The 12,313-nt window shown below is 47.7% G+C and overlaps 1 protein-coding gene across 50 annotated transcripts in view; it reads left to right on the plus strand.

The window, feature by feature from the left end:
- The window catches only part of DMBT1 (deleted in malignant brain tumors 1), a 110,204-nt gene that overhangs the window by 76,715 nt on the left and 21,176 nt on the right, over window positions 1-12,313 (plus strand). For 30 of the 50 annotated variants that reach the window (XM_049103226.1, XM_049103244.1, XM_049103220.1 and 27 more), the window contains 3 exons: window positions 7,096-7,354; window positions 7,791-7,820; window positions 8,416-8,448. The exons of 7 other annotated variants lie outside the window; for them this stretch is intronic. In XM_049103226.1, coding sequence (XP_048959183.1) covers window positions 7,096-7,354; window positions 7,791-7,820; window positions 8,416-8,448 — 322 coding nt within the window. Of the gene's footprint in view, window positions 1-132; window positions 163-1,000; window positions 1,034-4,164; window positions 4,195-7,095; window positions 7,355-7,790; window positions 7,821-8,415; window positions 8,449-11,148; window positions 11,179-12,313 lie in introns of all 50 variants that reach the window. 13 more of the 50 variants (XM_049103225.1, XM_049103231.1, XM_049103224.1 and 10 more) reach the window with 8 other exon arrangements.

Genomic DNA, 12,313 nt, shown 5'->3' on the forward strand with positions numbered 1-12,313 from the left:
CGAACCACTGCCAGAAAGACTTTCTGGTGCTAGTGAGGACGGACCTTCAGAATTTCTGTTTGTCCTGAGCCTGGGAAGCTTCTTTCTGCACATCATTCATGGAGACTGATGTTGTGTCCTCTTTCTTTGCAGCATCTACAGGAATCCCTCCTACTACGACAGGTGAGTAGCTGTGCCCAGGCCAGCATGTATCTTGTCTGGAATTCAACTCTCGTGTTTCTAGAGGTTGAAAGAGAACTCTTCTCTTCTCTTCCGATACTCTGGTGTTTGCTACCATGACCAGCAGCTGAGTCCCCAGATCCTTGACTCCTACTTAGTTGAAACTCCAGGCCCATCTGGATCTCCCACACCTTCTGTAGCCCGGTTTTGATTAGAGAGTTTACAGTGGAAATGCTGTTGGTCCCCTCTCTTCAATTCAGATGAAAGTAGGGAAAGGGAATAAAGGGGAAAGGAGAAAAAATAAATGGGAAATATCAGAAAGGGGACAGAACATGAAAGACTCCTAACTGTGGGAAATGAACCAGGGGTGGTGGAAGGGGAGGTGCATCGGGGATGGGGGAGACTGGGTGATGGGACTGAGGTGGGCTCTGACGGGATGAGCACTGGGTGTTATTCTATATGTTGGCAAATTGAACACCAATAAAAAATAAATTTATAAAAAAAAAGAAAGTAAATATTCAAGTCAGAATTGGGAGCATTTGAGAAATAGGCACCAACAGGACTCCTTCCAGTGCTTGTGTGTTCCAGAATTCCTTCCTGTTGGGAGAGTCATCCCCAAAGTGTTCTCTACCCCACGGTGGAAATAGTCAGTGCCGAGTATGTTGGGAACTACTAACGCCATACTCCAGGCCATCTGGGCCATTCACAGTGTAAAGTGGAATTGTCCAGACTCTGGGAAGTACATCAGGAAGGCATAGAATTGACCTTTGCTTACCAACTAACGAGCACAGAATGAAAAGTCATCCAGTAAAGTCCTAAAAGTACTTCATTTTCTTTCTAGATTGGTGGCGCCCTTCATCTACAACCACTGATGGTAGGTATCATATGTTTCCACTTAAGGACACGGGGTTATCATCCCCAGACAGGCTGTCCATGCAGTAGAGGCCTGTAAATGCACAGGCCACTTGAACTTGTGCATGTAACCTACTCAGATCTGCCCCACCATACACTGCACCCAAGATGCACGCACACACACAGCCTGCCTCTCCCTCAGGACACGCAGCCTTTTTATCCTTCAGGCTTCGTGGATAACACTTGTTTCAATAAGGAGAGCTCCTTGCCCTGCTTGTCGAGATCGAACAAGGCATTCTTCAAAGAATCGAATGTAGACTTTTATATCTCAGGGGAATCTCAAAAGCTCTGAGAGAAGGGAGGGAGACAGTAAATGGATAATAACACATCTCATCTACTCTTTACAAGTAAATTTTCCATCCTGGAATGGCTATTTCTTCACTCTTAAGAACTGAAATGGCCACTTGAGGCTGTCCTGGAATATTTCTTCCCATCCTTTTAATCGGCTGCCTTTGATCTCATTACACAGTTATGACCCGCAACGAGTTAGCTAGACCAGGCTCAGGCTGACCTCCTGCACTAGGGCACTAGGGCACTAGTCACTTTTGCCTTGCAAAGAGTGAGAGCATTGCACCTGAGCTGGTGGACTTGGAGTTATGTTCAGCTGTGTCCAGACTCATTCTTGCAGTTTCCACATGGAGACAGTGCAATGACTTGGTGGCCTCTTTTGAGCCTGGCAGTGATATTCAACCTGCCGGAACCTCAGTCCCCAATCACATAAAGAAAGACAATGGCGGTAGGACAAGTGTTAGGCTCCCTCAGGACTGAGAGACTGTGGCAGGCCTGGCTCTGTCTACTCAGGAGCACATGGAGGCCTGGTCTCAGGAGATACAGCATGATGTTCTTTACCTTTGATTCTGTTGCGACACCAATGCGCTTTGTATCTGACTTGTGTTTCTTTCTACTAGCTGTTCCGACCATATCAACCATCCAGCCATTTAAGTCTTTGGGCACCCCTCTTGGAATGTTTCTCTTCTTCTCAACCATCTGTTTTCTCTCCATTCGGGGTGAATCATTGCTCCTTAAGGACCTTGTGGGCACATTTTGTGGTTCCCAGTCACTGAGTCTCTAACAGGGAGGTCTTAAGGAGGTGTGGGATTCAAATTTTCCCATTTTTTCCCTTTGGATCGGCCCTGAGGCTGGTGAACGGAGGTGACCGGTGTCAGTGCCACGAAAGGTCCTGTACAGAGGCTCGTGGGGCACCGTGTGCACTGACAGCTGGCACACCAATGATGCCAACGTGTTCTGCAGGTGGCTGGGCTGTGGCTGGCCCACTTTGGCCCCTGGAATTGCCCGGTTTGGTCAGGGCTCGGGCCCAATTTTCCTGGACAATGTGGGCTGCTCTGGGCACAAGTCCAACAGCATCTGAGGATTTTTCTGTCTCTGCATCATCATCAGCACTTCTTCTTTTGTCTCATTTACTGTAGTGATGCAATGAGCAGGGGTACTTTCTTGCTTTGGTTAGGATTTGCATTTCCATCATGACTACTGATGGTGGGCATCTATTCTTGGGCTCGTCACATCTATCCATCTTCTGTGAAGAATTGGAACCTCCTTATATAGAAGCTTGAAGGCCTGAGTATCACATTTGGTCAGTGCCCCAGATCTGCTCATGGGTAGAGAAGACAGGGTCCGGGGGACACTGAGGAATCATGATGTCTGCTATGGTGCTAAGTGTGCCAAAAGGCCTACCCACAAGAAGACCTAATGCTGCCAAGTTTTGATGGCTTTCTGTCTCCAGGAGGCCTGGGTAGCTCTAAGTATGCAGAGCAACATGACAGTGACAGGTACTCCTGCCTGTTGTCATGAACGAGGATTGTTAGATTCAGTAGATGTCTGGGCCTTGAGAGAACAGGAGCATGTCAACATCAAAAAAGGATCCTACAGAACAAGCTTTGGGGCCTGGAACAGAGTCCGTGATATACCACAGTGGGGTGAAGATAGACACTCTGAACGCTAGAACCTAGGACAGCACCTTGGGCCAGCAGGGTCGTTTCTCTGGGCATAAAGCTTGTGTTCATGGCAGTCTCAGTGGCATACATCAGGCTACTGGTTTCTGCCTTTCCCCACGGCATGGCATGGCCAGGCTCAAGAATTCAAATCCTACGTTTGTGGGCAACCAACAGTGAATACTCCTAAGTCAATTGAGACTCAGAGGTAGCATCAAGTGGCCCCTTGAGTTGGAATGATGATGAGAAGGTTTCAGAGGGTCCCGTTGCTGGGGAACATTAATCATACCCAGGGCACCTGGGCCCTGAAAGAATTCCCCTGCCCTGAGAATGCAGGAGTTCTTCGAGAACACAGAGAAAGACAATTTTCCTGTCTCCTAGTAGGGACCGATTCGGGGTTGGCCCTGAGGCTGGTGAACGGAGGTGACCGGTGTCAGGGCCGCGTGGAGGTCCTGTACAGAGGCTCGTGGGGCACCGTGTGCGACGACAGCTGGGACACCAATGATGCCAACGTGGTCTGCAGGCAGCTGGGCTGTGGCTGGGCCACCTCGGCCCCAGGAAATGCCCGCTTTGGTCAGGGCTCGGGCCCGATTGTGCTAGACGATGTGCGCTGCTCCGGGCACGAGTCTTATCTGTGGAGCTGCAGCCACAATGGCTGGAACTCGCACAACTGCGGGCACTCTGAGGACGCAAGTGTCATCTGCTCAGGTGGGTCCTCACGAAATTTGCCCTTGGTTTTGTTTGTTATTTGGTCTAGACAAACTATGCCTTTCAATGTTCTATCATCTTCCTGATTTCACCGAAGGGCAGTGTTTCCCTCATAGCTCGACAGGAACCTGCATCCCCCATCATCCTGGTGTACCTCAGGTTTAGGCATGGACCTCAGCACCTTGTTTAAGGAAACCTGTAGAGCAGCCGAGCGTGAGAGGGTATAAAGCTTTTGAGTTCAAATCCTTCAACACTGTTCTTTGTGAAATCCTGCCCCTGAGGTGTAGTTTACAGCTCTGCCCCCACAACCACTGCCAGAAAGACTTTTTTGTGCTAGTGAGGACGGACCTTCAGAATTTCTGTTTGTCCTGAGCCTGGGAAGCTTCTTTCTGCACATCATTCGTGGAGACTGATGTTGTGTCCTCTTTCTTTGCAGCATCTACAGGAATCCCTCCTACTACGACAGGTGAGTAGCTGTGCCCAGGCCAGCATGTATCTTGTCTGGAATTCAACTCTCGTGTTTGTAGAAGTGAAAGAGATGACCAGGCTCTTCTCTTGCGAGACCCTGGTATTCCCTACGGTTCCCACCAGCTGAGTCCCCAGATCCTTGACTCCTACTTAGTTGAGGGTCCAAGCCCATCTGGGTCCCCCACCCCTTTCTGTTGCCCGGTTTTGATTAGAGAGTTTACAGTGGAAATGCTGTTGGTCCCCTCTCTTCAATTCAGATGAAAGTAGGGAAAGGGAATAAAGGGGAAAGGAGAAAAAATAAATGGGAAATATCAGAAAGGGGACAGAACATGAAAGACTCCTAACTGTGGGAAATGAACTAGGGGTGGTGGAAGGGGAGGTGCGTGGGGGATGGGGGAGACTGGGTGATGGGACTGAGGTGGGCTCTGACGGGATGAGCACTGGGTGTTATTCTATATGTTGGCAAATTGAACACCAATAAAAAATAAATTTATAAAAAAAAAGAAAGTAAATATTCAATTCAGAATTGGGAGCATTTGAGAAATAGGCACCAACAGGACTCCTTCCAGTGCTTGTGTGTTCCAGAATTCTTTCCTTTTGGGAAAGTCATCCCCAAAGTGTTCTCTACCCCATGGTGGAAATAGTCAGTGCCGAGTATGTTGGGAACTACTAGTGCCATACTTCAGGCCATCTGGGCCATTCACAGTGTAAAGTGGAATTGTCCAGACTCTGGGAAGTACATCAGGAAGGCATAGAATTGACCTTTGCTTACCAACTAACGAGCACAGAATGAAAAGTCATCCAGTAAAGTCCTAAAAGTACTTCATTTTCTTTCTAGATTGGTGGCGCCCTTCATCTACAACCACTGATGGTAGGTATCATATGTTTCCACTTAAGGACACGGGGTTATCATCCCCGGACAGGCTGTCCATGCAGTAGAGGCCTGTAAATGCACAGGCCGCTTGAACTTGTGCATGTAACCTACTCAGATCTGCCCCACCATACACTGCACCCAAGATGCACGCACACACACAGCCTGCCTCTCCCTCAGGACACGCAGCCTTTTTATCCTTCAGGCTTCGTGGATAACACTTGTTTCAATAAGGAGAGCTCCTTGCCCTGCTTGTCGAGATCGAACAAGGCATTCTTCAAAGAATCGAATGTAGACTTTTATATCTCAGGGGAATCTCAAAAGCTCTGAGAGAAGGGAGGGAGACAGTAAATGGATAATAACACATCTCATCTACTCTTTACAAGTAAATTTTCCATCCTGGAATGGCTATTTCTTCACTCTTAAGAACTGAAATGGCCACTTGAGGCTGTCCTGGAATATTTCTTCCCATCCTTTTAATCGGCTGCCTTTGATCTCATTACACAGTTATGACCCGCAACGAGTTAGCTAGACCAGGCTCAGGCTGACCTCCTGCACTAGGGCACTAGGGCACTAGTCACTTTTGCCTTGCAAAGAGTGAGAGCATTGCACCTGAGCTGGTGGACTTGGAGTTATGTTCAGCTGTGTCCAGACTCATTCTTGCGGTTTCCACATGGAGACAGTGCAATGACTTGGTGGCCTCTTTTGAGCCTGGCAGTGATATTCAACCTGCTGGAACCTAGGTCCCAGCCACATAAAGACACCCAATGGCGGTAGGACAAGTTTTAGGCTCCCTCAGGACTGAGAGATTATGGCAGGCCTGGCTCTGTCTACTCAGGAGCACATGGAGGCCTGCTCTCAGGAGATATAGCATGATGTTCTTTGACCTCTGATTTTGTTGTAACACCAATGTGCTTTGTATCTGACTTGTGTTTCTTTCTACTAGCTGTTCCGACCATATCAACCATCCAGCCATTTAAGTCTTTGGCACCCCACTTGGAATGTTTCTCTCATCCCATCCATCCGTTTTCTCTCCACTCGGGGTGAATCATTGTTCCTTGAGGACCTTGTGGGCACATTTTGTGGTTCCCAGTCACTAGTCTCTAACAGGGAGGTCTTTAGGAGGTATGGGATTCAAATTTTCCCATTTTTTCCCATCATTCCATGAGTTTTCATCTAGTTTTTTCCAAGTGTCCCAAGAGACACTTGCCTGCAGGTTCAGAGAACTGGCCGTGGGTGGCAAAAGCTTTATCTGAAATGCTGTCTGGGCTGACAAGCAGAGTGGGAGAATGGGCCATGGAGAGTACTGACGTCTTCTTAAGGAGACATCTTGGCAGGCTGGATCCTCCTCAATGTCACTTCTTCCAACACTGTATATCCAATGCAGCATGGACAGAGGCTAAGCAATGAGAGGCTTCTAAGAAATGCACGTGCTCTTGATACAGGGATATACAGCTGGCTCCATGTTGACCCTCAATACCCCTGACTCTTTCTTCCAAGTTCCTTATGAGAATCCCTTCAGTCGTCTATGAGTCAAGATAGACAAGGAGCAAAGGTTTCTAAAGTAGAAAAGAACATGTCAGGCTGAGAGATGTGAAAGGATCTGGTTTATGTAAACGTTTTTGACTCAGAAAAACTAGCAGAGCAGGAGACTTGCACAGCACACACAGGTGCAAAGAAGCAGGGTGAAGAGGAGCCACTGTCATGACGCCTCGGAAAAACTCTCTCAATCTCACTTTGTGGGTAACCGACAATGAATACTCCTATATCAATTGACAATCAGGGGTACCATCAAGTGTCCCCTTGAGTTGGAATGATGATGAGAAGGTTTCAAAGGGTCCGGTGGCTGGGGAACTTTAATTGTATCCAAGGCATCCAGACCCTGATAGAATTATCCTGAACTTAGAATGCAGCAGTTCTTCCTTCGAGAACACAGAGAAAGACAGTTTTCGTGTCTCCTGGGAGGACTGATTCGGGGTTGGCCCTGAGGCTTGTGTACGGATGTGACCGGTGTCAGGGCCGCAAAAGGTCCGGTACAGAGGCTCGTGGGGCACCGTGTGCGACGACAGCTGGGACACCAATGATGCCAACGTGGTCTGCAGGCAGCTGGGCTGTGGCTGGGCCATCTCGGCCCCAGGAAATGCCCGCTTTGGTCAGGGCTCGGGCCCGATTGTGCTAGACGATGTGCGCTGCTCCGGGTACGAGTCTTATCTGTGGAGCTGCAGCCACAATGGCTGGAACTTGCACAACTGCAGGCACTCTGAGGACGCAAGTGTCATCTGCTCAGGTGGGTCTTCATGATATTGGCCCACTGGTTTTGTTTGTTATTTTGTCTAAACAAACTATTCTTTTCAATGTTCTATCATCTTCCTGATTTCACCGAAGGGCAGGCGTTTCCCACATAGCTTGACTGGACCCGGATCACCCATCATCTTGGTGTAACTCAGGTTGAGGCATGGACCTCAGCACCTTCTTTAAGGAAACCCGTAGAGCAACTGAGCGTGAGAGGGCATAAAGCTTTTGAGTTCAAATCTTTCAACACTGTGCTTTGTGAAATCCTGCCCCTGAGGTGTAGTATACAGCTCTTCCCCCAGCACCATTCCCAGAAAGTCTTTCCTGTGACTGTGAGGATGGTCCTTCAGAATTTTTGTTTGTCTTGACCCTGGGAAGCTTCTTCCTGCACATCATTCACAGAGACTGATATGTGTCCTCTTTCTTTGCAGCATCTACAGGAATCCCTCCTACTACGACAGGTGAGTAGCTATGCCCAGCCCAGAATGATTCCTGTCTTGAATTCAGATCTCATGTTTCCAGAAGTTGGAAAAGAGGACCAGGCTCCTCTCTTCCGGGACCCAGGCATTCCCTATGGTTACCACCACCTGAGTCCCCAGATCCTTGACTCCTATTTAGTTGACACTACTGGCCCATCTTAGTCTCATGCACCTGCCTGCTGCCTGGGTTTGTCATAAGTCTGCAGTGGAAGGGTTATTGGTCTCATCTGTTCAATTGAGATCAAAGTAAGTATTCAATTCAGAATTGGGAGCATTTGAGAAAGAGGCTCCCACTGGACTCCTTCCAGTGCTTGTGTGTTCCCTAATTCTTTCCTGTTGAGAGAATCATCCCAAAAGTGTTCTCTACTCCACGGTGTAGATAGTCAGTGCTGAGTATATTGGGAACTACTAGCGCCATACTTCAGGCCATCTGGGCCATTCACAGTGTAAAGTGGAATTGTCCAGACTCTGAGAAGTACATCAGGAAGGCAAGGAGTTGAACTTTCCTTACCAACTAACGAGCACAGAATGAAAAGTCATCCAGTAAAGTCCTAAAGTTACTTCATTTTCTTTCTAGATTGGTGGCGCCCTTCATCTACAACCACTCGTGGTAGGTATCATATGTTTCCACTTAAGGACACAGGGTTATCATCCCCAGACAGGCTGTCCATGCAGTAGAGGCCTGTAAATGCACAGGCCACTTGAACTTGTGCATGTAACCTACTTAGATCTGCCCCACCATACACTGCACCCAAGATGCACACAAACACACAGCCTGCCTCTCCAAGACATGCAGCCTTTTTATCCTTCAGGCTTCGTGGATAACACTTGTTACAATAAGGAGAGCTACTTTGCCCTGTTTTTCATGATGGAACAAGGTATTCTTCAAAGAATCGAATGTAGACTTTTACATCTCAGGGAATCTCAAAAGCTCTAGAGAAAGGAGGCAGACAGTAAATGGATAATAACAGAACTCATGTACTCTTTACAAGTAAATTTTCCATCCTGGAATGGCTATTTCTTCACTCTTAAGAACTGAAATGTCCACTTGAGGCTGTCCTTGAATATTTCTTCCCATCCTTTTAATCGGCTGCCTTTGATCTCATTACACAGTTATAACCCCCAACGAGTTAGCTAGACCATAGTTGCTCAGGCTGACCTCCTGCACTAGGGCTGAACTGCCTTGCAAAGAGTGAGAGCATTGCACCTGAGCTGGTGGTCTTGGAGTTATGTTCAGCTGTGTCCAGATTCATTCTTGCGGTTCCCACATGGAGTACAGTGCAATGACTTGGTGGCCTCTTTGAGCCTGGCAGTGATATTCAACCTGCTGGAACCCTAGTCCCCAGCCACATCAAGGCAGACAATGGTGGTAGGACAAGGGTTAGGCTCCCGAGAGTAGGCCTGGCTCTGTCTACTCAGAGGAGATTGAGGCCTGCTCTCTGTAGGTATAGCATGATGTCCTTTGACCTTTGATTCTGTTGCGACACCAATGCGCTTTGTATCTGACCTGTGTTTCTTTCTACTAGCTTTTCCAACCATATCAACCATCAAGTGACCACCATGGGTGGCCATTTAAGTCTTTGGCCACCCCACTTGGAAATTTTCTCTTCTTCCCATCCATCCCTTTTCTCTCCATTTGGAGTGAATCATTGCTCCTTGAGGACCTTGTGGGCACATTTTGTGGTTCCCAGTCACTGAGTCTCTAACAGGGAGGTCTTTAGGAGGTATGGGATTCAAATTTTCCCATTTTTTCCCATCATTCCATGAGTTTTCATCTAGTTTTTTCCAAGTTCAGAGATGCAGGTTCAGAGAACTGGCCGCGAGTGGCAAGAGCTTTATCTGAAATGCTGTCTGGGCTGACAAGCAGAGTGGGAGAATGGGCCATGGGGAGCACTGATGTCTTCTTAAGGAGACATCTTGGCAGGCTGGATCCTCCTCAATGTTCAGGGCTTGCAACACTGTATATCCAATGCAGCATAGAGAGAGGCCGAGCGATGAGAGGCTGCTAAGAGATGCACGTGCTCTTGATACAGGGATATACAGCTGGCTCCATGTTGACCCTCAATACCCCTGACTCTTTCTTCCAAGTTCCTTATGAGAATCCCTTCAGTCGTCTATGAGTCAAGATAGACAAGGAGCAAAGGTTTCTAAAGTAGAAAAGAACATGTCAGGCTGAGAAATGTGAAAGGATCTGGCTTATGTAAATGTTTTTGACCCAGAAAAGCTAGCAGAGCGGGAGACTTGCACAGCATACACAGGTATTAGGAGGCTGGGTGCAGATGAGCCACTGTCATGATGCCTCGGAAAAACTCTCTCAATCCCACTTTGTGGGCAACCAACAATGAATACTCCTAAGTCAATTGACGATTGGGGTACCATCAAGTGTCCCCTTGAGTTGGAATGATGATGAGACGGTTTCAGAGGGTCCCATTGCTGGGGAACATTAATCATACCCAGGGCACCTGGACCCTGAAAGAATTATCCTGCACTCAGAATGCAGGAGTTCTTCCTTTGAGAACATAGAGAAAAACAGTTTTCCTGTCTCCATGGTAGGGACGAATTCGGGGTTGGCCCTGTGGCTGGTGAACTAGAGGTGACCAGTGTCAGGGCCGTGTGGAGGTCCTGTACAGTGGTCGTGGGGCACTGTGTGCGACGACAGCTGGGACATCAATGATGGCAATGTGGTCTGCAGGCAGCTGGGCTGTGGCTGGGCCACCTTGGCCCCAGGAAATGTCCGCTTTGGTCATGGCTCGGGCCCAATTGTCCTGGACAATGTGGCCTGCTCTGGGCAGGAGTCCTATCTGTGGAACTGCCCCCACAATGGCTGGAACTCTCACAACTGCAAGCACTTTGAGGATGCAAGTGTCATCTGCTCAGGTGGATCCTCACGATATTTGCCCTCTGGTTTTGTTTGTTATTTGTCTAAACTATTCCTTTCAATGTTCTATCATCTTCTTGATTTCACCGAAGGGCAGGTGTTTCCCTCATAGCTTGACAGGAACCTGCATCACCCATCATCCTGGTGTACCTCAGGTTTAGGCATGGACCTCAGCACCTTCTTTAAGGAAACCTGTAGAGCAGCCGAGCGTGAGAGGGCATAAAGCTTTTGAGTTCAAATCCTTCAACACTGTTCTTTGTGAAATCCTGCCCCTGAGGTGTAGTTTACACCTCTGCCGCCAGGACCACTCCCAGAAAGTCTTCCTTGTGCTAGTAAGGACGGTCCTTCAGAATTTCTGTTTGTCCTGAGCCTGGGAAGCTTCTTTCTGCACATCATTCATGGAGACTGATGATGTGTCCTCTTTCTTTGTAGCATCTACAGGAATCCCTCCTACTACGACAGGTGAGTAGCTGTGCCCAGCCCAGCATGATTCCTGTCTGGAATTCAACTCTCGTGTTTCCAGACATTGAAAGAGAGGATCAGGCTCTTCTCTTGTGGGACCCTGTCATTCCCTACGGTTACCACCAGCTGAGTCCCCAGATCCTTGACTCCTATTTAGTTGAGACTCCAGGCCCATCTGGATCCCCCGCCTCTCTCTATTCCCAGACTTTGATTAGAGATTGTACAGTGGAAAGGCTCTTGCTCTCCTCTCGTCATTTCAGATGAAAGTAAATATTTAATTCAGAATTGGGAGCATTTGAGAAATAGGCACCAACAGAACTCCTAATAGTGCTTGTGTGTCTAGAATTCTTTCCTGTTGGGAGAGTCATCCCCAACGTGTTCTCTACCCCACGGTGGAACTAGTCAGTGCCAAGTATTTTGGGAAGTAATAGTGGCATACTCTCGCCGATCTGGGCCTTTCACAGTGTATAGTGGAATTGGTCAGACTCTAACGTGTCCTCTAATGAGAGTTACCATTGACCTTTCCTTATCAAACTAACTAGCATGGAATGAAAAGTTTTCCACTAAAGTCCTAAAATTACTTCATTTTCTTTCTACATTTTGGTGCCCTTCATCTACAACCACTCATGGTAGATATCACGTTTTCCACATGTGGACACAGGGTTCTCATCCCCAGGCAGGCTCTCCATTCAGTAGATGTCTGTAAATGCACAGCCCTGTTGAATCTGAGCTTGTAACCTACCCACCCTGCTCCACCATGTTGCACCCAGGCTGCACATACACACATCTTGCCTCTACCTTCCAGAGAAGGCCTTTTATCCTCTTTACCTGGTGGTTAACTCTTATTTCAATTAGGAGTTCTTCTTCCCCTTCTTTTCAGGAATCGAACAAGGTATTCTTCAAAGGATCGATTTATAGACTTTTGTATCATGGGGTATCTCAAAAACTCTGAGAGAAGGAAGGAAGACAATAAATGGATCATTTCTCAACTAATCAATTCTATACAAGTAAATTTTCCATCTTGGAATGGCTATTGCTAAAAAGATTTCTATTTTCTTAAGAACTGATATGGCCACTTGTGGATGTCCTTGAATATTTTCTTCCCATCATTTTAATTGGCTGCCTTTGATCTCAT

The sequence above is a fragment of the Canis lupus genome, chromosome 28 (assembly GCF_003254725.2).
Source record: "Canis lupus dingo isolate Sandy chromosome 28, ASM325472v2, whole genome shotgun sequence".
Taxonomy (NCBI): domain Eukaryota; kingdom Metazoa; phylum Chordata; class Mammalia; order Carnivora; family Canidae; genus Canis; species Canis lupus.